Source organism: Lontra canadensis, unplaced genomic scaffold (genome assembly GCF_010015895.1).
Source record: "Lontra canadensis isolate GAN:19392208 unplaced genomic scaffold, GSC_riverotter_1.0 scaffold57, whole genome shotgun sequence".
Classification (NCBI taxonomy): domain Eukaryota; kingdom Metazoa; phylum Chordata; class Mammalia; order Carnivora; family Mustelidae; genus Lontra; species Lontra canadensis.
In genome coordinates, this window is record NW_022631051.1 from 5,520,445 (window position 1) to 5,544,347 (window position 23,903).

Consider the following 23,903-nt stretch of genomic DNA (forward strand, 5'->3'; position numbering starts at 1 on the left):
AAAAATAATATCTTTAAAAAAAAAAAAGATGATATAGTGAAATAGAATCTGGCATGTTTTGGCTACATATATACAACTTGAATGCAATTGAACTTCCATGCAGTTAAAGTTAATTTTCATGTACTTAAAAATGTGTAGAAATTGAGCCCATTATTTTCCCCCCATTGTACTAGAGTGTATATTAGTGTCAAGTCTGAATTATAGATATGAAAATTAAGGAACGTAGTAGCTTTTTTCAGATTACATATGTACTGAATTTATCTGTTATAATCTTGATTATATAATTGGGGGATACATGTCTTTATTTTTTTAACCAGACAGTCATGTGTCTTGTGTAGGCAAAGCCATTCGCCTTTATATAAGTTACTATACTTTGTGAGAATTATTCCCTGCTGATTTTATTCATAAAAATTCTGAAAATATAAGATAATATGTGACATTTACTTAATCTCCTTATGTTAGTGGTTCTTAATCTTTTTTGCATCAGAGAATCTTACTTCAACATTCCAGGGAGAAAAAAAGTACATTTTGTAAAATTTTATATAGCCAGTGTTTCCCCTGAATCTAGTCCTGGATTTTCTGCTTTCTATTAATGCATTTTTATATCCTGTATCTTTGATATATGAATTCTGAATTAATTATACTATGTGCTTTTAGAAGTGTCAAGAGATCTCATTATGAAGCAGATTCTTTATAAAGGTTTTCCGTAATACTACAGCAGAGTTCTTACATGTTTTATTAAGCATTTTTTCATTGTAATTCTGAAATTTTCCTTCTGAATTGAAATAGTTACTTTATATGCTATATTTTTCTCTCAGCTTTATTTTTCTGGCTGTTGTCTCTTGACCAACAACAGATTTTCTCTCTTTATTCTAGATTCTGAAGAGGCTCGGTCTGTAAATCCTTCCAGTGTTGATGAAAATATTGACTCTGAGACAGAGAAAGACTCTCTCATCTGTGAAAGTAAACAGATAATTCCGAGTAAAGCACCTCTTCCATCTGCTCTTGATGAATATGAGTTCAAAGATGATGATGATGAAGAAATAAATAAAATGATTGATGACAGACATATTCTTAGGAAAGAGATACGAAAAGAGAATGAAGCTGAAGTAGAAAAGAATAGTTTATTTACCAAACAGGAGAAAGCTTTCTATCCGAAATCATTTAAAAGTAAAAAACAAAAGCCATCGAGAGTTTTGTATTCAAGTTCTGAAAGTTCAGATGAAGAAATTCTTCAGAATAAAAAGGTTTCTGCTCCATGTTCTGTCCCTGAAACGTCAAATTCTGATACACAAACCAAAAAGGAATATGGAGTTTCAAATGAACATAAACAGAAAGGCAAAGTTAAAAGAAAATTAAAGAACCAGAACAAAAATAAAGAGAACCAAGAGCTGAAGCAAGAAAAAGAGGGGAAAGAAAATACCAGAGTAACAAACTTGACAGTTAATACTGCACTAGATTGCTCAGAAAAGACCAGAGAGGAGGGGAATTTTAGAAAATCTTTTAGCCCGAAAGAGGATACTTCGTTACATTTATTTCATATCTCCACAGGTAAATCTCCTAAACATTCTTGTGGACTAAGTGAAAAGCAGTCAACACCCCTAAAACAAGAACATACTAAAACATGTTTATCACCAGGAAGTTCTGAAATGTCTTTACAGCCTGATCTTGTTCGGTATGATAATACAGAATCTGAATTCTTGCCAGAAAGTTCAAGTGTAAAATCTTGTAAGCACAAGGAAAAAAATAAACATCAGAAAGATTTTCACTTAGAATTTGGTGAAAAGTCAAATGCCAAAGTAAAGGATGAAGATCATAGTCCAACATTTGAAAATTCAGATTGCACACTGAAAAAAATGGACAAAGAGGGTAAAACATTAAAAAAGCATAAATTGAAACATAAAGAGAGGGAAAAAGAAAAGCATAAAAAAGAGATTGAAGGTGAAAAGGAAAAGTACAAAAATAGAGATAGTGCTAAAGAGTTGCAGCGGAGTGTAGAATTTGATAGAGAATTTTGGAAAGAGAACTTTTTTAAAAGTGATGAGACTGAAGAACTGTTTTTAAATATGGAGCATGAGTCCCTAACAGAAAAAAAACCAAAATTGGAAAAAAATATAAAAGAGGATAAATCAACCAAGGAAAAACATGTTTCAAAAGAGAGGAATTTTAAGGAAGAACGAGAGAAGATTAAAAAGGAAAGTGAGAAAACTTTCAGGGAAGAAAAAAAAGATTTAAAAGAAGAAAGAGAGAACATACCCATAGATAAAGAAACAGAATGCAGTTCTTTAGGAACAAATGCCAGTGAAGAATCTACAGGGTTACACTCAATGGAAAAGGAAATAGAGACAGAAAAACAAGAAAAGCATATAAAAGAAAATAAGGAAAAATCTGAGAGGCGGTTTCAGACTAAAGAAAAGGATGTTGAGAAGACTGAAAGAAAAAATTCTGAAAAAGAAAAGAAGACCAAACATGAGCATAAGTCAGAGAAAGACAAGTTAGATCTTAGTGACTGTGTTGACAGAATAAAAGAAAAAGACAGGTTGTATTCACATCACTCTGAGCGGTGCCACAAAGAAGGAGAGAAGATAAAAAATATCACCACTGTGAAAAAAACTGATGATAGAGAGAAAAATAGAGAAAAGATGGATAGAAAACATGACAAAGAAAAACCTGAAAAAGAGAGGCATTTAGCAGAAAACAAAGAAAAGCACTTGATAGAAAAAAAAAACAAACAAGCAGACAATAGTGACTATACTAAGTCAGAAAAGAGCAAAAATAAAGAAAAAGACAGGGAGGTAGATAAAAAGGAAAAATCTAGAGATAAAGAAGGCGTAAATATAACTAACTCCAAACACTTCCAGGAAGAGAAGAAGTCAAGTATAGCAGACAGTAGTAAAGCACAACATGAGAAAACTTTATCCCTTAAAGAAAAATCAAAAGATGAACCTTTGAAAACGCCGGATGGAAAAGAAAAAGATAAAAAAGATAAAGACATAGACAGATATAAAGAACGAGACAAGCATAAGGATAAAATTCAACTAAATAGTTTACTCAAAGTAAAATCTGAAGCAGATAAGCCTAAACTTAAGTCCTCACCAGCATCAAAAGATACTCGACCTAAAGAAAAGAGGTTAGTGAATGATGATTTAATGCAGACAAGTTTTGAACGAATGTTAAGCCTTAAGGACCTAGAAATAGAGCAGTGGCACAAAAAACATAAGGAAAAAATTAAGCAAAAAGAAAAGGAGCGGTTGAGAAATCGGAATTGTTTAGAACTTAAAGTGAAAGATAAAGAAAAAACAAAGCATTCGCTAGCTGAGTCCAAAAATAAAGAACTTACTAGGTCAAAGAGTTCAGAGTTGACTGATGCTTATACCAAGGAGAAACAGTCTAAAGATGTCGTAAGTAACAGATCACAATCTGTTGATGCCAAAAATATAACAAATTTAGGGAAGTCATCTTTTGTTTCAGATAATAGCTTAAACAGATCTCCTAGATCAGAAAGTGAAAAGCCAGGTCTCAGCTCCAGATCTGTATCCATGATTTCGGTTGCTAGTTCAGAAGATTCCTGCCATACCACAGTGACAACCCCCAGGCCTCCAGTTGAATATGACTCTGACTTTATGTTAGAGGGCTCAGATTCCCAAATGTCCTTTTCCCAGTCACCTTTTTTGCCAGTTGCCAAATCTCCTGCCCTTCATGAAAGGGAATTAGATAGTTTGGCTGAACTTCCAGAGCGGATAAAACCACCATATACAAGCCGACTTCCAATATCCCATCTCCGATCATCTTCTGTAGAAGATGTTAAACTAGTTATAAATGAGGGGAGACCAACTGTAGAAGTTCGAAGATGTAGTATGCCATCTGTCATTTGTGAACATACAAAACAATTCCAAACAATATCAGAAGAAAGCAGTCAAGGTGGCTTAGCTGTGCCAAGAGATACTTGTCTTTCTCCCAAATCTGAGGTGCCCTCAAATGTGCCTGAAAGAGAACTTTCAAATGTGTCTAACATTCATTCCAGTTTTGCTGCCTCTCCAACTAGATCTGTAAGCAGCAAATACATTTCAGCTGATATAAATGTTATCAAGAGTACTGCTCCAGTGGGCACCTTAATGGACAGTCCTATGCATTTAGAGCAATCTAATCAGGTTTGTGTGATCCAAAATAAATCATGGGAGGTACCTAATGACAGACTGGAGTCATTAAGCACCGGTGACTTGATCTGCCCAAATTCTAGTGTACCTGATCAAGATTCTTCTGTTCAGGGTTTTTGTAATTCTGAAAACAAAATGCTGAAAGAACAGAACACAGATTTTTTATCCCTGCACCAGACTGAACTACCAGGAAACTCTTGTGCTCAGGACCCAGCATCCTTTCCGCCTTCACAGCAACCTTGCTCTTTCCACAGCCAATCACTTTCAGATGCTGAATCTGTTTCTAAACATATGTCTGTATCATATGTTGCCAATCAAGAGCCGGGTATTGCACAACAAAAAAATGCAGTCCAAATTATGAATTCTGTTTTAGATACCAATAATGAATCTACGAAAGAAATGGAAAATACTTTTGTCCCAACAGATGTCCAAAAGACAGATGCCTTTGTCCCAGTGTACTCTGAAAGCACTGTTCAAGAAGCATCACCAAATTTTGAAAAGGCTAATACTTTGTCTGTATTACCATCAGAAAAAGACTTTAGTGGAAGTGATGCCTCTTCCCAGCTAAATACACATTACACATTTAGCAAACTAATGTACAAGTCTTCCAGTGGCCATGAGGTTGAAAGTAGCACTTCTGATATTCAGGTTATTTCACATGATAAAGAAAACAAACTGGAGAGTTTGGTCTTAACTCACCTGAATGATAAATGTGATTCTGATTTATGTGAAATGAGTACAGGGATGCCAAAAGGAAACCTAAATGAACAAGATAATCCAAAACATTGCCCTGAAGGTGAAAAGTGTTTGCTTTCCATGGAGGATGAAGAATCACAACAAAGCACTTTATCAAGTCTGGAAAACCATTTACAACAACCAGCTCAACCAGAGATGCATAAATATGGTCAAATAGGTAAGGTAGAATTAGAAGAAAATGCTGACGACGATAAAACTGAAAACCAGATCCCTCAAAGGATGACTAGAAACAAAGCAAATACAGTGACAAATCAAAGCAAACAGATTCTTGCTAGCTGTACACTATTCTCAGAAAAAGACAGTGAATCTTCATCTCCTAGAGGAAGAATAAGGTTGACTGAAGAAGATGACCCTCAGATTCACCACCCACGGAAAAGGAAAGTGTCACGTGTACCACAGCCTGTGCAAGTGAGTCCCTCTTTACTGCAAGCAAAAGAGAAAACTCAGCAGTCTCTGGCAGCCATTGTAGACTCTCTGAAACTAGATGAGATTCAGCCATACAGTTCAGAGAGAGCGAATCCGTATTTTGAATACTTGCACATACGGAAAAAAATTGAAGAAAAGCGCAAACTGTTGTGTAGTGTTATTCCTCAAGCACCTCAGTATTATGATGAGTATGTGACATTTAATGGATCCTATCTCCTGGATGGAAACCCCTTAAGCAAGATTTGCATTCCCACAGTAAGTAACGTCACTTGACACGCATCTGCTGTCCAGTAGAAGTATGATGCAAGTCATTTACGTGGTTTTAATTTTTCTAGTAGCCACATTTTAAAAAGTAAAAAGAAACAGGTAAAATTAATTTTAACATTTTATTTAACCCAGTATATTCAAAATAACTACTTCAAAATATATCAGTGTAGAGAAGTTGTTTATGAATGAGACATGTTACATTCCTTTTTTTTTTTGTACTAAGTATTGGAAATCTGGTGTACGTATAGTACCTCTTGGTTCAAAGTAAATTCATTCAATAGCCATGTGTGGCTAGCAGGTACCTTATCGATCAGCACTGGTCTACAGTATTTTCTTTTTCCTTACCTGCTTTTCCTTCATCCCAAAAGAGGTACGCTTTTATTTCGCTGAAAGGTAACTCACTTACACGTGCTTCTGCAACAATCTTCTCTGGAATTTTCCTCTGTTGAGCCTCTTCTTGCTGGTGTATTCTTAATATTCTCTCTCAGTTGGCCTTTATCCACCCACTCCGAACATACTTGTTTCTCCTTCATCCTGGGGAGAAAAAACTTACCCTGTGACTGTGCCAGTTTGTCAAGATCTCCTTGTCTCTTTCCTTTACTACCACACTCTTGAAGAGTAGTCTATGCCTGATGTTTTCTCTTTATCACTGCCTATTCATCCCTTAAACCATATGCGCAGATCACCAGTGAGCTTGTGGTGCCACATTTGTTGGCCTCTTTTTCTTTCCACTTGATCTTTGTCACATTTGACATTGTGACCATCTTGTTCATAAAACTTGCCCCTCCTTAGTTTTTTGATGGTATGCTCTTCTGGTTCCCTTGCCTCAATAACATATCTTTTTCTCTCTCTTTTAATGACTCCTATACCCACCCTTTAGGCGTCAGAGTTCCCTAGGAATCATTCTTCAGTCAACTTTTTGTCGTTGTGGTCTTGGCTATTCCTGTGGTTTCAGCATTCTTCCACATGTCAGTTTAGTCCCCTAAAATTCTTACCTTAGCCATCATCTCTGTTGACCTCCAGAATCAGATGTACATGCCTCTTGGGCAGCATTACCTATATGATCTGCAGATACCTCTCATAGGTTTAGTTCCCCAGGAAGTAGGCCGTGAGATTCTGCGCAAAGCTTATTGGTGAGTCAGGAACAATACCTATAACCGTGTGAAGGAACCGCAATTCAGCAGAGCAAGAAGTCGAACTGAAATGTAGTTGCAGCATTCATTTCAGCTGGAACTCAGGAGTGGGGTGGCCCTTCTGACATGTAGCCTGCCTCTAAGGAGGGAACATGACCTTGGGCACACCAACTGTCTTCCCTTCCAGGGTTCCCATTGCCAGTTTCTTGAGAGGAACTCCAGAGAGCTTTCAGCCTCCAGCACTCCTGGGAGCTGGGGTTGAGTGCCTCATTCCTGAAGGAGGATTCTAACCATGCGCCAAGTATCCACTCCAACTTTAGACTCCCAAAGACCAAAAGAAATGATTTATCTCTCATTGTCTCAGAAGCAAATCTTTATTTATTAGTGATGACACCAGAGTACTGACCTCTCAGTTACCATATTCTATCTATTCTACCTTAGAACTCTCTCCATTAACTCTACCTTCTACCACTGCCCTGTTTTAGAGCCCTCATCATCATCCCTCACTTAGAACATGCAGCAATTTTGTCACCACTTTTTTTTCCTACTCTCTTTCGGGAGCAGCATTCTCTTTTGTTGTGAAATATATATCCTATTTAAAACAGTAAAGGGGCTCCTGGCTGGCTCAAATCAGAAAAGCATGTGACTCTTGATCTCAGGGTTGTGAGTTCGAGTCCTGCATTGGTATTAGAGATTGCTTAAATAATAAAACTTAAAAAAAAAACCCAGTAATAAAAAACTATTACCCTACTTAAATATCTTAGCTGTGATTAGCTGTCTTCCCATTACCTACAGCTTAAAATCCACATCTAGTCCTGTTGTAACCATTTATTTTATAATCTGATCCCAATCTACCCCTTCAGCTTCATTTCCTCACAACTTCCAAACTCACCCAATAATTCAGCCATATTTCACTCACTCTTCTGTTGTTGTTGAAATCTGTTGTTTGCTACTCTTGGTAGTTAGTGCTGTTCCTTCTGCCTGAAATACTGTTCCTGCCAGGCTTTTTTTTCTGTTCTCTTCCTTGCCTTTCTTCCAGCTGTGTTGTCACTTCTGTGCAAAATCTTGTCAAAGCAGAATTGTTTGTGTCTTCCTCATACTTTCACTATGATATCATAGTCAACTGCTCACATGTCTGCCTGTAATCTAATTAAGGGCTAGGACACTATTTATCTCTTATAGAATGAGTCCCAAATTTATCTTTAGCTGTGAGTACACTATTGATTTCCGTAACTGTTTCTAGCTTCTTCTGAACATCACCTGCATGTCCTACAATATCCATGTAATTATCAGGTCCAATACCAAACCAATTTATCCTATCTCAAAAGTGTTCTTTTTGCCCTCTCTGATGTAGTTACTGTCATTATCTGCACTCTTAGTTTCCCAGGCTAGGAACCCAAAATTCAACCTTCACCTCTTCCCCCTCACATCAGTCACTAAGTCATGTTCATTCATCTTACTTCCTTCTGTCTCTTACCACTGCTGTGTATGTACCACATTAGCTCCATTAACTATTCATTCACATATGTGAATATTGCATAATCAGATATTCAAAGTACTGCATAATCAAATAACTCATAACCATTTGCTAAGCATTGTGCTAACTAGATATCAGAAACCAGCAAAACAGTCATTCTGAGCATCTACTATAGGTTCTATTCTAATCTCTTCTGTCGAGCTAGCCTTCTTACTGTCCAGGTGCCTTATACATAAATCAGATCTGATTCTGTGACTACCTGGCTAAACATTTTTAGATAGACTCCCAGTTTTCTGTAGAAAAACTTTCCATCATTGTCTACAGGCCCTCCCATACTTCTCTAGGCTTGGCTGTAGTTATTACCCTATTACCGTATATAATGCTTCCCTAGGCTTTTCTATACTATTTGACATCCTGCCTTTGTGTGTGTTATTTTTTCAAAACCTAGTTCAGAGAAGATCAAAAAGTCAGATTTTTACATTACCCTACTACTAGTAAGCAATAATAGTAGATTTAAAAGAATAAGAGTTGTAAATAAGTTTGTCATTTTTTAAAATTCTTTCAGCAAAATAATTTAATAACTTAAAGATTATAAAGCTAATAGTTTTGTTGTTTCTTTTGTTTCCCCTTAAAGGGTAAGAAATTTTAACTGAAGTATGTTATATTGTAGGCTTGAAAAATATAGGTAAAACTGTGAAGAACCCATTTAAGTTAAACTTTTATAAGCTATTACACTAAAAACAATTCGTTTTTTTTTTAAGAGTTTACTTATTTATTTGACAGAGATCACAAGTAGGCAGAGAGGTAGGCAGAGAACGGAAGGGAAGCAGGCTCCCTGCTGAGCAGAGAACCCGATGTGGGGCTCGATCCCAGGACCCTGGGACCATGACCTGAGCCAAAGGCAGAGTTCTTAACCCACTGAGCCATCCAGGTGCCCCACACTAAAAACAATTCTCATAAACCATATTAGCACTTGCCTGTTGAGAGATATATAGTATGACATACATATTTGTATATATGTTATGTGTGCTTGTGTTTATGATTACCTTTTCATATTCCTTCAAAGGTGACATAATACAAGTTTAATCCCCTTGCAGCAATTCTGGAGGTACAGCTATGATTAAATCAGAATTTAGTTATATCAAATATTGTTTCAGAAAGGGCTGTAACTAGAGTTGAGAATTTTTTCTTAGTGTAGTAAAGGGTTTTTTCTTTGTTTCAGAGATTTTATTTATTTGATAGAGAGGTAGAGAGCACAAGTAGGCAGAGCGGCAGGCAGAGGGAGAGGGAGAAGCAGGCTCTCCACTTAGCAGGGAGCCCGATGTGAGACTCGATTCCAGGACCCTGGGATCGTGACCTGAGCTAAAGGAAGCCGTTTAACCAACTGAGCCACTCAGGCGCCCCTTTCGTTTGTTTTTAATGAGAATTATTAAAGAAACACATAGCACAGTATAGTAGAAAGAGCAGTAGTTTCCAGGTAGTATACATAAGTTTGTCTGGATTTTACTACAAACCAGCTGTGTGATCTTAAATAATTCCTTCTCTGATTCTTAATTTTCACATCCATAAAACCATAATACCAACCCTACCTCAAAACAGGTTGAAATAGTACAGGCTATAACCCATTAAAAATGTTAAAACATTTTATAGATTTAAGAGGTTATCATTATTTTATCCCACTCAAAATAACCTTAAGGTTCATATTTATTAGAGTTAATATGCAACCCCCCACCTTTTGTTCATAAAAGGCTGTGCTTTTGAGCTTACTGGACTGAAACTCATTTGTTCAATACTTTTTTTCTAAAAAGTAATGAAAAGCCAGAATAACAAAAATCACTTTTATACTACATTATTTTTAATAGGTTCCAATATGATTTTTTCCATTTGTTTCCTCTGTCAGCTGTCATTTTATTGAATTGATCTCTCCACATTTGTGTGATCTATTTATAGAACCTGTTAGAAATGTAGTGAAACACCTCCAAAGTCAGCTTAAGTGGTTGTCATTCTAGCACATATTTTTCTCATAATTTAGACAGAATGCTGCTGTTTTTCCAGAGAAAGTCAAAGGAAGAAAAATAAAACTGTAGGTCAGGTTCCCAAAAGGCAAATGAACTGGGGGAGAATAAAAGAAAAAGACTTGCCACATCCTGGTATCTACTGTGGTTATGAGTAGCAGCACACAGATCCCTACAGGGAGATTCTAAGAGTGGGTGTCAGGAAGGAGGACCATCCAGGGGAGTCTGTCAGGAGAGTTTATATTCTGGAGACTCCTGGGAATAACAGATCCTAAAAGACAAAAGCTCCAAACATGACTTATGTAAAGATAGATGGGGAAACAGGAAAGGGGAGGTTTCCTCAGAAAGTCTCCATATATTTTGTTTTTGGCGGTTTTACCATTTCTCTGTACATGGATGTTGAAGATTTCCAAATTTTCGTATTCTGCCCAAACCTCTCTTAGCTTCCTTTTTTGCTAAATAGACATAGCTCCACTTGAATGTCCATGAGCTCCACAAACTTGACATATTAGGCCTGAATTTAACCCAAAACCCTTTTTCTCTTTTCTCCTGTCCCCTCTCCCCATTTGGTCCTCATGCTAAAGGACTCACAAGTCCTCTGCAGCTACGCCCTCTCTTTTATCCTTAGTCACCATATTTTTAGACCCCTTCCCTTCCATTCCCTCCTCCTCATACCAGGGTCACAGTGATTTGCTTCCTTACTTTCTTGCCTGTAGGATAAGACTACATTATGCAGACACAGTAGTGAACTGTAAGATCTATTCTGCAGACACAGTAGTGAACTATAAGATCTTTCAGTGGTTTCCCACCTCATACAAAATTTACCTTAATGTGTTATGCATAATATCTGTTCCACAGTGTGTAATTAAACACACGGGGATGATGGTGGAGCAAGGTGGGGAGGGCTCATGGTCAGATACGTTTGGGAAATGGAACACCGTTAATCTAAAGATAATAGGTTTCTTTTGTCACTGCAGAACTTCTCAGAATGAGTAAGTTTAATTTGTTAATTAGATACCTAAGCAAGCGTATATGTACAGTTTTTCCAAACTTACTCATTCTTGGAACCATTTCCTGCAAGTCATGTTTACGGGCCCAGTGTTCTGTGGAACACACTTTAAGAAAACTAGTCTAAGTGTGCCTGGGTGGCTCAGCTGGTTAAGCATCTGCCTTCGGCTCAGCTCACGATCCCAGGGTCCTGGGTTCCAGCCCCGCATTGGGCTCCTTGCTCAGTTGGGAGCCTGTTTCTCCCTTTGTCTGCCACGCCCCCTGCTTGTGCACTCACTCTCACTAGTTCGCTCTCCCTCTCTCTGTTAAATAAATAAATAAAATCTCTAAAATAAAATTAAGCTAGTCTTGAAAAAAAAAAAAAAAGAAGGAAAGAAAAGCTAGTTTACAGAATTAGACTGCAACCTTTATTACTTTGCCCCTACTGATCTCCCCATCTTCATGCCCTTTCATTCTTTCCCTCAAAGTTGATGTCTCCAGAACAACTTGTAGTTTTCCAGACACCATACTATCTTTGTTTTGTGCACTTGATCACACTGCCCTCTCTTCTGGGAATTATCTCCCTCTCTTCTTTCCCTTCCTTTTTCCCCCACAACGCATTTCTCTCACCTTGTGATTCTGGCTCTTCCTTTAACATGTAGCCTCAGGCATTACCCTCTCCAAGAAGTTTTCTCTGATACCCCAGGCTCAAAGGAGTAGATACTCTTCCTCTGGGCTGCATAAAGGAAGCCTTTATGATTTTGGAAAACTTCAAGATAGTATCACTAAACTTCACTGTTACTCTTACTAAACTTAAAGATGTTTATAAGGCACAGAAATCAAACAATTTTATTACTGTAGTTAGAGGCCTGAAAAATAATCTGCCCCAGTAAGTTATTTGTCCTGTAGAATTTTCTGCATTGATTCAACTGAGTGAAATCATGTGATGTTATTTAACATTTTTTTCACTCCCCCATAATTCCTATAAACTGTTTATAGAGTCCCAATCAGATCCAGGTTTGATTCTTTGGCTAGAGCTTTTCATATATGGTGTATAGTTCCTTTAGCCCCACATCAAGACATACATAGAATCTGCTTGTCCCACCTTCTGAAGAATCAGAAAAGTCAATTAAGTTATTCTATGGTTCCTGAACATACTGAGATACTTTACTTTTCCCTAATTGCTGACAGTAGTTAGAAGCTAGATGGGGGTGGAGGGAAGAATATAGATAATCCAAAGGACAGAGGGAGAATATTAGGGGATCACCGATGTCTGTATATTAACTGTGTAACAATGCATAGATGGTATCTGCTTCCTTAACCTCCAGCATATACCAGAATGCAGTCCACTGTAATAATCGATTTAGAGATGAACCAACCATAAGATTTTTGGTGTACGGAAAGACAAAATGGGTTATCACCTATAATAAAGAAATTTGAAAACTACAGATCTATTAGAGGATAATTCCATCTTTTTATAAAAGACTTAATTCAGTAAATGTAAAACTCACCACTTTTTGATTTGTATTCTGTCTACAAAGAGACTTTATGTTTACTACACTAAGACTCAGACTGCTATAACCCTTAGGACCGGACTGTTTGCTTGTTTTTTTCCCCCTGCTTTTGTGAACCCTCCCTCCCTGTTTATGAGCTGTCACTTACTGATGCTCTAAAATGTGTCTCTGTAAAAAGGAATTTCCTTAGTCCTTAGGCTTTTTAATTTGCTCTTTGAAATTTGCTGTGGCCTCAGAATTAAAACATCTAAGTTTATCGGTATGTTCTGTGCTTCAGACTGTTGAAGTTGAGAATAATTGGTTGTATAATTGTTACTGTATTATCTAATTCAGAGAACATCATAATTTATGTTTTTATTAACTGATCCAGTAAGAGGTTTAGCTGGCTCAGTCAGAAGAGATCTGAATCTTGAGGTTGTAATTTTGAGCCCCATATTGTGTGTAGAGATTATTTAAATAAATAAAACTTTGTTAAAAATTGGGAATAGCTCATTGTTGTATTTTTAACAAATGTATGTTTTTAAAAATTAGATTACACCACCACCTTCACTGTCAGATCCACTTAAAGAGCTTTTTCGACAACAAGAAGTTGTAAGAATGAAACTACGTTTGCAACACAGTATTGAAAGGGTAAGAAGTGTTTAAATTAATGCAAAAAATTATTGTATTTTAACAATAGATCATAATGACCTACATTATATTTTATGTGTATATGTATATATTTTATATACACACACACACACACGTAACTGCCTTAGGGGATTTTCCTTATTTAGAACCATTTTGGGAAATGGTTTGATTTTGTTATCTTGTACCTGCGTAGTTAGGGAATTTATAAGCCTGTTTTAGGGTAGCTGTCCTTATGTTACAGTTCGTGTTGAGTGTATTTTTGATGTATTAAAATCTCTTAATAATTTCTTGTTATCATTTGCTGAATTTGTGGAACTAAAGTGGTGAATTCCTAGTTAGATAGTTGGATTTCCAAGTTTTCTGCTTCAGTGCAGAATACTTAGAAAAGCTGTTCTTATTGGTCCTTAGATTTCTGCTTTCGTATTCTAGTTTCTAGTGGTTAATCTTGGCATGGGATGATGTGAGAAAATCTGTCTGTTTATAGAAATCATAAAATTCATTTCACTTGGATTGACAAAAACGTAGCACCTTCTTAATCTTTTGGGAGGGCCAGGGACTTCTGAAACTTGGTATGAAATGTGTTCCTTCTTTATAGAGGCATATATATACTCTTACAAACAAAAGTATGCAGTTTCTTTGATTCTTACGTAACTGATTTCCTAGGGCAGAGGTTTTTCACTTTCCTATGCCATGAGACCCGTGTAACAATCTGGTAAATATAAAACCTTTTCTCAAAATTATCTTTTTAAATTAATAAATTTATAGCATTGCAAAGAGAACAATAAATAAAAGAAAGAAGCACTGATACAGACCTTACAACATTGTGCATGACCTATGGCAGTGAATATTTTGTTCTCAATAAGAAGTTAAATCACATTATACACATCAATAGCTATTTCAACCATCAGGCATGTTTGAAGCCACCTGGTAACATATTTTCATCTGTTCATCTATCCATGTAACAAAAGCCATGCTGCCTTATAGGTAGTTAAGAATTCTTATTTGTACTGTGCAATTTTCAAAACTTTAGCGGATAGTAAAAATTACTCACGTGCTTTCATATATTGACCAATAGACAATTTAAAATGCCTCACCAGTGTGACAGCAAACAATGATACCGTTTGGGGGCAATATCTGTAACACTTATAATATGAATTGAAAATATTTGTGATTTCTATGGATGGCAAAGTTGCAGATACTTTTGATATTTCTGTGGTTTGTGGCCTATATTCATAATTGAAAGAAATGTCAGTTAGAGGTTAATAAAAAATAAAGAATTTTTTACATCCAGGTTCACAGATGACACTTTCCCCAGTCTATCTATGGGCTTCTTAGCAATGTTAGGACCCCAAGTCAAGAACCTCTGTTCTAGGATCATTTTTCCCTTTGAAAGTGATGACGATACTTGAATGCGCACCGAATGAACAAACACATCTTACAGCCCAGAGTTCCTGGCCCAGTTTCTCGAACTACGTCATGCCCCACTCTGCCTCTCCAAGAACTAAGGTGGGGAGTACTTTGGGGCATGCATAACCCATTCTCAGAAGACATTGTTTAAGAAGCGATGCTCTGGAAGTGCAAAGACATAACATTAAGAATGATGACCTAATTAAAAAAAAAAAAAGGAATGATGACCTAAAGTGAAATATTTAGGCTGTCATTTAAGCAGTGTATCTCTTTTAGTTTTTTTAGGGTCTGACTTCATTTTTGGTTATTGCTCTTAATCTCTATACAATTATGGCCAATCTTTTAGGAAAACTTTTCTTCTAGTTATTTTTTCTTAGCATCTCATCAACTTTTTGGATATATTATCACTTAAAGTCCCACCTTAAACTTGTACTTAATGAATCATAAGTGTTAGACTTACCTCTTCTCTTTTGAGTATCATTTGTTACATAAGATTTAAAAGAGATTAAATAGGACTGTGTTTCTTTGTGTTTTCACTAAATTATAAATACAGTAAAACTCTATAGTAATACATATTTGGAATAGGGAGGCCTCCGTCCTCCAGTAGGGGAAGAATAAAGTTCTTGTCAAGTCAAGAGAGAATAGGGAATGTGGTGAGAAGAATACCAGCCACATCTTTAATATTTTATCAGCTCAGTCTGCCAGACAGAACCAACAAAATGATGGACATCTTATAATGGAAGGATTCCTGGACTCAGGAATCCTTGAAGTTCTAACCAGCCACAGGTCCTAGGGTTGCCCCCACCGATGTTTAAACCGAAGAAGACAGTTACCACCAGATGGCACAAGTCTGCAACCAGTATCGCCATGGGTTGGGATTGTAGCTATACCCTAGGATTCCCAGTCTGATAAATGCAGAGGATTGCCTGATGACTTCATTAACTTTATGATAGGGTGAGTTTGCATATTACATAACTGGAAGTATTGCACCCCAGTTAACATATTTTAAGACAGGATTGTACTGTGATTGTCAGAGGTTTAATGTCAGCATCAAGGTACAGTGTTTGTTTCTATGAAAATGTTCGTTATAAAACGAGCTACCACCACAATGGCACAGCACTTCACATCCATTAGAAAGGCTATAATAAAAGATAATAACAAGTGTTGGCAAGATTGTGAAAAAATTGGAACCCTCATACATTGCTGATGGAAATGTAAAATGCTACAACTGCTGTTAATGACTTGGCGGTTTCTCACCAGGTTAAACATAGAACTACGATATGACCTAGTACCTTCACTCCCAGTTATTTACCTAAGAGAAAAGGAAGTTTGCATCCAAGCAAAAACTTGAGTGTGAATGTTCATAGTAGCCTTATTCATGATAGCACAAAGCTAGGAACAACCCAAGAGACCATCAGCTGATGAATGAATAAAGAAAATATGGTATGTTTATATAGTAGAATATTATTCAGCCATAAAAAGGGATGAAGTACTAACGCATGCTGTAACACAGATGAACTTGGAAAACATGTGACATGACATTACAGAATACCACATTTTCCATGGATCCATTCGTAAGAAAATGTCCAGAGTAGGTAAATCCATAGAAACAAAAAGTAGAGTAGTGGTTGCCAGGGGAAGAGGAGGTATATGGGGCATGACTGGTGATAGATACGGAGTTTCTTTTTGGGGTGATGAAAATGTTCTGAAATTAATGGTGATGTTTGAACATTTTGGTGACTATACTAAAAGCCACTATTGTACACTTAGAAAGATAATTTTTTTAAAAAAGCCTGCCGCTTTTGGAAAGAACATTTATTTATACTTTTAGAACAATTCGAGTTCTCAAATCTCTCAAATCTCTCAATCTCTGTGAAGAAAAAACTTGTCTGAGGGGCACCTGAGTGGCTCAGTCAATTAAGCGTCTGCCTTTGGCTTAGGTCATGATATTGGGGTCCTGGGATCGAGCCCCACATCAGGGTCCCTGCTTGGCTGGAACTCTGCTTGTCCCTCTTCCTCTGCTCCTCCCCCTGCTTGGGCACATTCTCATTTTCTCTCTAATAAATAAATAAAATCTTTAAGAAAAAAAAACTTCTCTGAAATTCAGGTCCTTTAGTACATTTTAAGTAATTTTATTTGAAAAAACAGGTTATTGAAGAATTATGTTTTGTTTTGTTTTTTTATTCTTGGTTCAACTAGGAAAAACTCATTGTATCCAATGAACAGGAAGTTCTACGAGTTCATTACAGAGCTGCAAGAACATTGGCAAATCAAACACTGCCATTTAGCGCGTGCACTGTGTTACTGGACGCAGAAGTGTACAGTGTGCCGCTGGACGCTCAGGTAAAGTGCCATTGATACAGTTAAAATGTTCCTAAATAGAGCTTGGGTGCTTTTGTGATCTGTTCCCACAGAAGAAACTTGAATCCAGCAATCAGTAAAACTCAAAAGAGAAAAACAGTTCTTGCAGAATAAAGTACTTCTAGATCACTTGATCTTTTTTCTAAAATCCTCTAAACATCAGGCTCATATTATAAAAGCTGATATTTACAAAACCAATATGTGTTTAGAATAGTGCCCTTTTACATAATTTGTAATTTGTTTCTAAAGTGGGTGTTTGTACCTTCAGGCAACCGGAACGCAACTGTAAGCTGGAAGACACTACAGGCAAATTGAACCTCTAGATTGTGATGGTGCTAAAATAGTGCCAGGTCTTGTTTTGGTCTTGGTTATTTCTGGAATAAATAAATATAGTTGTGGAAAAAAACTGTAGCTATGTCTTGAATAGAGTTTACTGCCACACACAAATTACATGAATTCAGAACCAGACATATCAGTTGTCATAATATCTTGTGCCTCACAAACGAGAATGAAATTCATTGGTCATAGAATATAATGATTAAAATAAAGAGTAGGCATGGACAGTGAAGGATTATTACACAAAAGTATTAAGAAATGCTGTTTTAAGTCAGAATAGAAACACAAAGGATGTAGGGTATATTACAGAGAAAATTACTTAGTTCTCTCTGGGCTTTATTTTTCTCCTCTGTAAGAAAAAAAAAAAGATGATGGACATTGGAGAGGGTATGTGCTATGGTGAGTGCTATGAAGTGTGTAAACCTGGGCGATTCGCAGACCTGTACCCTGGGGCAAATAACACATTATATGTTAATAAAAATATATGTTAAAAAATTTAAAAATTATTAAAAAAATAAAATTTAATTATAAATTAACTATGTCATTAAAATAATTGGGTATTAAAACTCATAAAAAGATTAAAACTCATAAAAAGATTAAACTAGAACAGTGGATTTCGAACTTTAAGTCACCGACTGTTTTATCCAAATGAAAGTATTCAGAGATATTTGAAAAGGCTATTAAGAATAATAATTGAGGGAGAAGGGGTGAGCCCGGGTGGCTCACAGTCTTTTGAGGATCTGACTCTTGATTTCAGCTCAGGTCATGATCTCTCAGGGCCATGAAATCAAGCCCTGCGTAGGGCTCCACACCAGGCATGGCACCTGCTTAAGATTCTCTCTCTCCCTCTCCCTTTACTCTTCCACCTACCATTTGCATGCATTCTCTCTAAAATAATGATAAAATAATTGGATCTTAAGAAAGAACTATTTGACTCTAAGGAAATACACATTGGAAAAGACCACTGAGGGAATTTACATAATTCTCAGCTTTAAAGAATTTAAAGGGAAGAATGAATGGTTTTTAATAATGGAAATGAACAGTTTAACTATGTTACTAAAGGCTGGACTAGACAATGAAATATCTTGAGATCTTTTAAAGTTTTGTGCAATTATAGAGTAAGGAAGTCAACTTTAGAACAATATAAATCAAGCTACAAGGAAAGTCTCTTGAAGATTTCTGGTTCACAGTGGTTGAGTAAACATACCTTTTTATTTTGTCTTCCTTCCAAAACTCACCGAAATGACAAAAGATGTAAAAATAAAAAGCAATCCATAGCAGAACTGGAAATTGAGATGGAAAGCCACTGGACCACAACAGGATGACGTTTCTGATAAATAAGAATCTGTTGCCCCAGATAGGTTAGAGGAGAACATCAAAAATAAGTGAGTTTTCTCAGTAAACCCTTAGAAGGATCCCCAAATCAGAGACTAAAAGAAGATTAGGCCATGATCAGCCTAATAATTAAAGGACAGAAGAACTTTGTCCTTCTCTTGGGGAAAACTATGGAACTCTTACCCGTCCTTCTCCTCTGGCTTTAGAGTAGACGGTCTCTCAGTGAGTAGCAGGCTCCCGTGAGAAGAGCCGCCGAGGAATTAACGGAAAGGAGAAGAAGTCTACCTTTCCTAGCTAAGGGCTTAGATCGTCCGTTAGCCTGCTTTCTCGTCAGACCTCTTCCTTTTCAAAATAAGCTTGTAATATTAAAAAATTCAATAATAAAATCTTAAATACTAAAAACATCTTACAGAGGACCAAGGAGGAAGTGATAACAGCTAAAACTGGGAGCATCTACATGATGCCTGGATGTCATTTGGATAGCAGCAGTGGTAATAGTAATAGCAGAAATTACAGCAGATGTTTATTGGAGTGAGTGCTGCCTGTACACCCAAGCATTGTGATGAGGACGTCAGAGGCTTAATTCTCAAAACAAGATTAAAAGAGGTATTCAGCCCTCTTTACGGAGTAGAAAATTGAGAAAGTATATAATTAGTTCAGGATTACCTAAGACGACACAAAGCTGGCATTTGAATATAGCCATCTTAATTCCAAAACTGGTATTCTTAAGAATTGATAAAGAATTTCTTTATGATCACTTCAAAATACTGGTCCTGGAAAAAATGTTGGCCTTAAAGTGCTGTAGCTCATCTTAACACTTTTTCTCCCTACATGCGGTAAACATTAACATTAAAATTAAAATGAGAAATGAAATCAATTTTATTTTAATAAGAATGTCCTAGGCATAAAAAAATTACATTTTATCTTTTTTCAAAATGTTTCCATCTTTCTTTTCATCATTCCATTATACCATAAAGAGATATAATGGCATATAGGTTTTAAAGTTGGTTAGTAAATCGTATAGTATTCAAGTACTTTTTATGTTCTCTTTCAGTCGGATGACAGTAAAACTTCTGTGAGGGATCGCTTTAATGCAAGACAATTCATGTCTTGGTTACAAGATGTGGATGATAAATTTGACAAATTAAAGGTATGTATATTTAAAAGTTCAGTTTAAATGGATGCTTCCCTCTTAAATGGAAAGTGTAGCTCTGTTAGGAAAGGAGATAGCCATTAGTCATGCATCCTCATGCCGGCTGCAGTTGGAAAGTAAAGGAAAATAAAGAGCACAAGTCCATTTTTCAAGACCAGTGTAGTATGAAAGTTGAAACTATCACAGAAGTAGCCGTTTCTGATGGGGATATTTATGCTTGCTGTCCAGTATCCAAGTCTAGTGATCGTTCTGACAGTGAAAGAATGGGGGAGGGCAATCAGAGAAAGAGTATATACTGTAAGTAATTCATAAAGAAAATTATCTGGTTGGAGATTTTAAATCATTTCAAAAATCACTTTTAAGGTGTTCATGATTCTTCTGATACTTTGAAATCTCGTTATTTGAAAGAGCAGCTTCAGATTAAAGTCTGTGAGGTCAGAGAGTGGTGAGGTTGCAGATCCAGAAATAGTTGGCGCACGGGCGCAGACCGGGTCAAGCAGAAATGGGTGTGTGATTTAAAAACTTAGTCACTAAAGGGACCATGGGTGAGATTAATTTCTAAAGCAAACTTGACAGAAAAATCAATTAACCCTTCTCTTCTTCTCAATAGACCTGTCTCTTAATGAGACAACAGCATGAAGCTGCAGCTTTAAATGCCGTCCAGAGATTAGAATGGCAGCTCAAACTCCAGGAACTTGATCCTGCCACCTATAAATCTATCAGCATTTATGAAATCCAGGAGTTTTATGTTCCCCTTGTTGATGTTAATGATGACTTCGAATTAACTCCCATATAGCAGCCGTTCCTTCTGGTGGTGTCGTCTTAAACTCATGTGGCTCAAGAGTATTAAACTGTGGAACACTGCCTTTTGAGAAAAATACTGATATGCCTTTACAGTTGTTAGTAAAGTTTGACTAAAGTTGGCTATGTATGTAGTAAACACTGTCATTTTATAAAGAATGAAAAGAGAATTATTTTGGATCCTAGATCCAGTTTCTAACTGAAATCTAGTATTTATATTGGTGAGAGGTAACTATTACATTAGAGCATGTTGGCAGACTGTGGTAGATACTTCAAAAGCTGAGAATCTGCTAACAGCACTGGAAGTTGTTAGCGCTCCTAAGTAACAAGATAACCACTAGTATTCAAATCTTTAAAGTTTTATTAAAATATATTGGTAAACTAAAAGGTTCAGTTCCTACCAAATAGTTTCTAATGTGGAAAAAAAAGTTGGCACAAAATTTCTTCAGTTTATTTTATCTGTAAATTAATTGTACAGTTTTCTTTTCAAAAGTTTTAATATTGTCTTCCTTTTTAATAACTTATTTTATACATATTGTGCAGATGTAAATCTTGTAATTAATGGTCAAAATGTATACAAAGGGATTGGTAGTCAAAACATGTACAAAGAAATAATTGTAAAGCTGTTGTGTCTAATGTTTTCTTGGACCAAAGTTGTCGTTTGTATGGAGTGTAGTAGTAATGTGTTCAGGTAGCAAAACTTTTAAATAAGGCCTGCATGTGTTTGAGTTAGCTTGTTTTCATCACCATAACCGTAAAGGTTGTGACTTAGTTGTACTGCATGCTTCCTACAGTTTAACTCTCTCCATAAGCAATGCCTGAAGTAGTGTAGGGTGTTTCATGCCAGTCTCCTGGAATAGTACCTATGACTCACTATGTTGGACACATTATTTAGAATTAGTCATGCAAAGGAACAGCTCTTATTTCATCTCACACAGTAGAACCCATTCCCCCTCCCAAAATGCCTTTGAATGAAAATTCTGAAATTGTAAATGTCTATTTTAATACTCAAGTATGAAAGAATCTGTGAATATATGTAAATATGTTTAATAAATTTTATTGGTCATGTTAAATCATTGTAAAACTTTTTTACATTGCTTAAATATAATGTTTTAAGCTTAATAACCTTTGCACTTTTAAAATACAAACTGAGTACTCAAAAAAAGAGATATTCGGTAGTCAAAAGTACAAGAAACAGGCATATTCTGATCAATCTCTTCAATATTTATGAAAAATTGATTAATATGTTGTATTTTTTCCTTGTATCAAGATGCAAAACATAATTTTCAGAATTTTATAATTAAAATAAGATTTGGTATGCTGTTTTTAATAAAATAATTAGCAATATACTTAGAAAAAAACCAGTTTCTTCTATAACATGAAGTAGACTAAATATTCAGGAATATTTCAGGTCTGAAATCTGCTCAACTTACTAAACATTTTTGAAAGGAAAATTAGGTTATAGTAAAATTGAACATAAGTATATGAGATAAAATTTACAGAACTTTCCATAGTACTTTCTTGAATTATAAAATAATGCTGGATATTTTTTATTCTGATAGAGAAAAGTAAAAAGGATATATGAGGAATAAAGTGACTTAAACTCAGCAAGCAAGTTGGAAATCCCAGCTAATGGGAGAGAATGTAAAAACTGAAGTTTTTGAGTGCAAAGGTATATATTAAGCTTAGGGATTTTTGAATTTTTACGTCAATTTATATTTTAATTCATACTGTACTTGGCATGCGCAATAAAGCAGCACGTGTAAAAGATACACAGTGCAAGGACTTTATTATAAAGGTTGGATGTAGTGTTCTTTAGAAATTTAGATGAGATATTTGGGCCTTTTTTATTGAATACATGGGGCCAAGAAAGGCAGGGTAGATTTTGAAGCACTGGTTTTGTTGAAGTTAAGTTTATTAAGGCTGGGAACATTAAAAGCTAATTTATAAAAGCAATACTTTTTAATATGGAAAACTCAATGCAAATTTTGTTTATACTTTTGCCTAAAACTAAAAAACCAGATTATTGAGCATTGAAGTCATAGAAAATATGAGAGGTGTAAATTTATACAGCATCTTGTTCTGAGGGTCCAACTGGAAAAGGAGGGGAAATCACTCTTTAGCCAAACAGAACAAGCTGCAGAAGAGAACAAGCAGGCAGGAATCTGGCATATTTTAGTTGTCCCAGCTTTTTACATACTAACCTAGTTCTCACCCTCTTCAGTGGTACCTCCAGTTGCTGGAGCCTTGATGCCATGCTTCTGCTTCTGCAGGTTTCCTTGTAAAGTGACTCAAAGCTGATCAGATAGCTTACACGAAAAGTTGAATGCCTTCTCGGTGGAATTTATACTTAAGTAAGTAGTTAGGAGCTTTATATTCTAAAGCTCTGAAATACTAGGAAAAAACTTGGAATGGGGTATATACCTAAAAAGATTTAGGATTCTGAAAGAGAAATAAAGGATGGTTAGTTTAATCAGTGATTTTTTTTTAACTATTCAAATATCATGAACAAGATATACTAAATTGTACCTAAGGATTTGTATTTCTTTAAATCTTGTTCTAAATCATATCTGTTTAATAAATGACTAGTTGATATTTGTGCATGTTATTTAATAAAGAGTTATATTTTTATAGAAAAAATAAGAGTGAAATGTGTGCTAAATGTTTTTTTACTTCCCACTCCCATGTGACTCTAAGCCAAACACCAGTGTTTACTTTGGGCAGTAGTAAAATTACAGAAATACTCATTTGGGGGCAACAGCCTCCGAAGAATAGCTCAACTCTCTTCAGTAATGAGATCTCAAAAATGAATTACAAATGCTAGACATGCTGCAAACTTCATAACCATAAAAATCTCAAGCAAATACCCCATGAGGTTCCTGTTAACAGACTTAATAGTTATATACTCATTCTAGAAATTGAGTGCAGTGCTAAATATGTATTTTTCTTAGTTATTCAGAAAGCTAGCAATATTTTTTATTCTATTTCTGGTATCCTGGTACATAAACCCCCAAAATTTTATATAGAGGAAACTGACTTTAAAACTCATCAGATAGTCTTATCCTCTTAAATTTTTAAAGAGAGCATTTTCATGATTTTTCCGAAAATCCCTTTCAAACTTTTAAGGCAAAAAGATTGATACAAGAGA

The 23,903-nt window shown here is 35.9% G+C and overlaps 1 protein-coding gene across 5 annotated transcripts in view; it reads left to right on the plus strand.

Annotated features, from left to right (window-relative positions):
* The window catches only part of ANKRD12 (ankyrin repeat domain 12), a 131,115-nt gene extending 107,717 nt beyond the window's left edge, over window positions 1-23,398 (plus strand). For all 5 annotated transcript variants that reach the window (XM_032875747.1, XM_032875746.1, XM_032875748.1 and 2 more), the window contains 5 exons: window positions 877-5,594; window positions 13,264-13,362; window positions 16,969-17,112; window positions 19,856-19,951; window positions 20,565-23,398. In XM_032875747.1, coding sequence (XP_032731638.1) covers window positions 877-5,594; window positions 13,264-13,362; window positions 16,969-17,112; window positions 19,856-19,951; window positions 20,565-20,750 — 5,243 coding nt within the window. In that variant the 3' untranslated portion in view covers window positions 20,751-23,398. The remainder of the gene's footprint in view (window positions 1-876; window positions 5,595-13,263; window positions 13,363-16,968; window positions 17,113-19,855; window positions 19,952-20,564) is intronic.
* The last annotated feature ends 505 nt before the right edge of the window (window positions 23,399-23,903 follow it).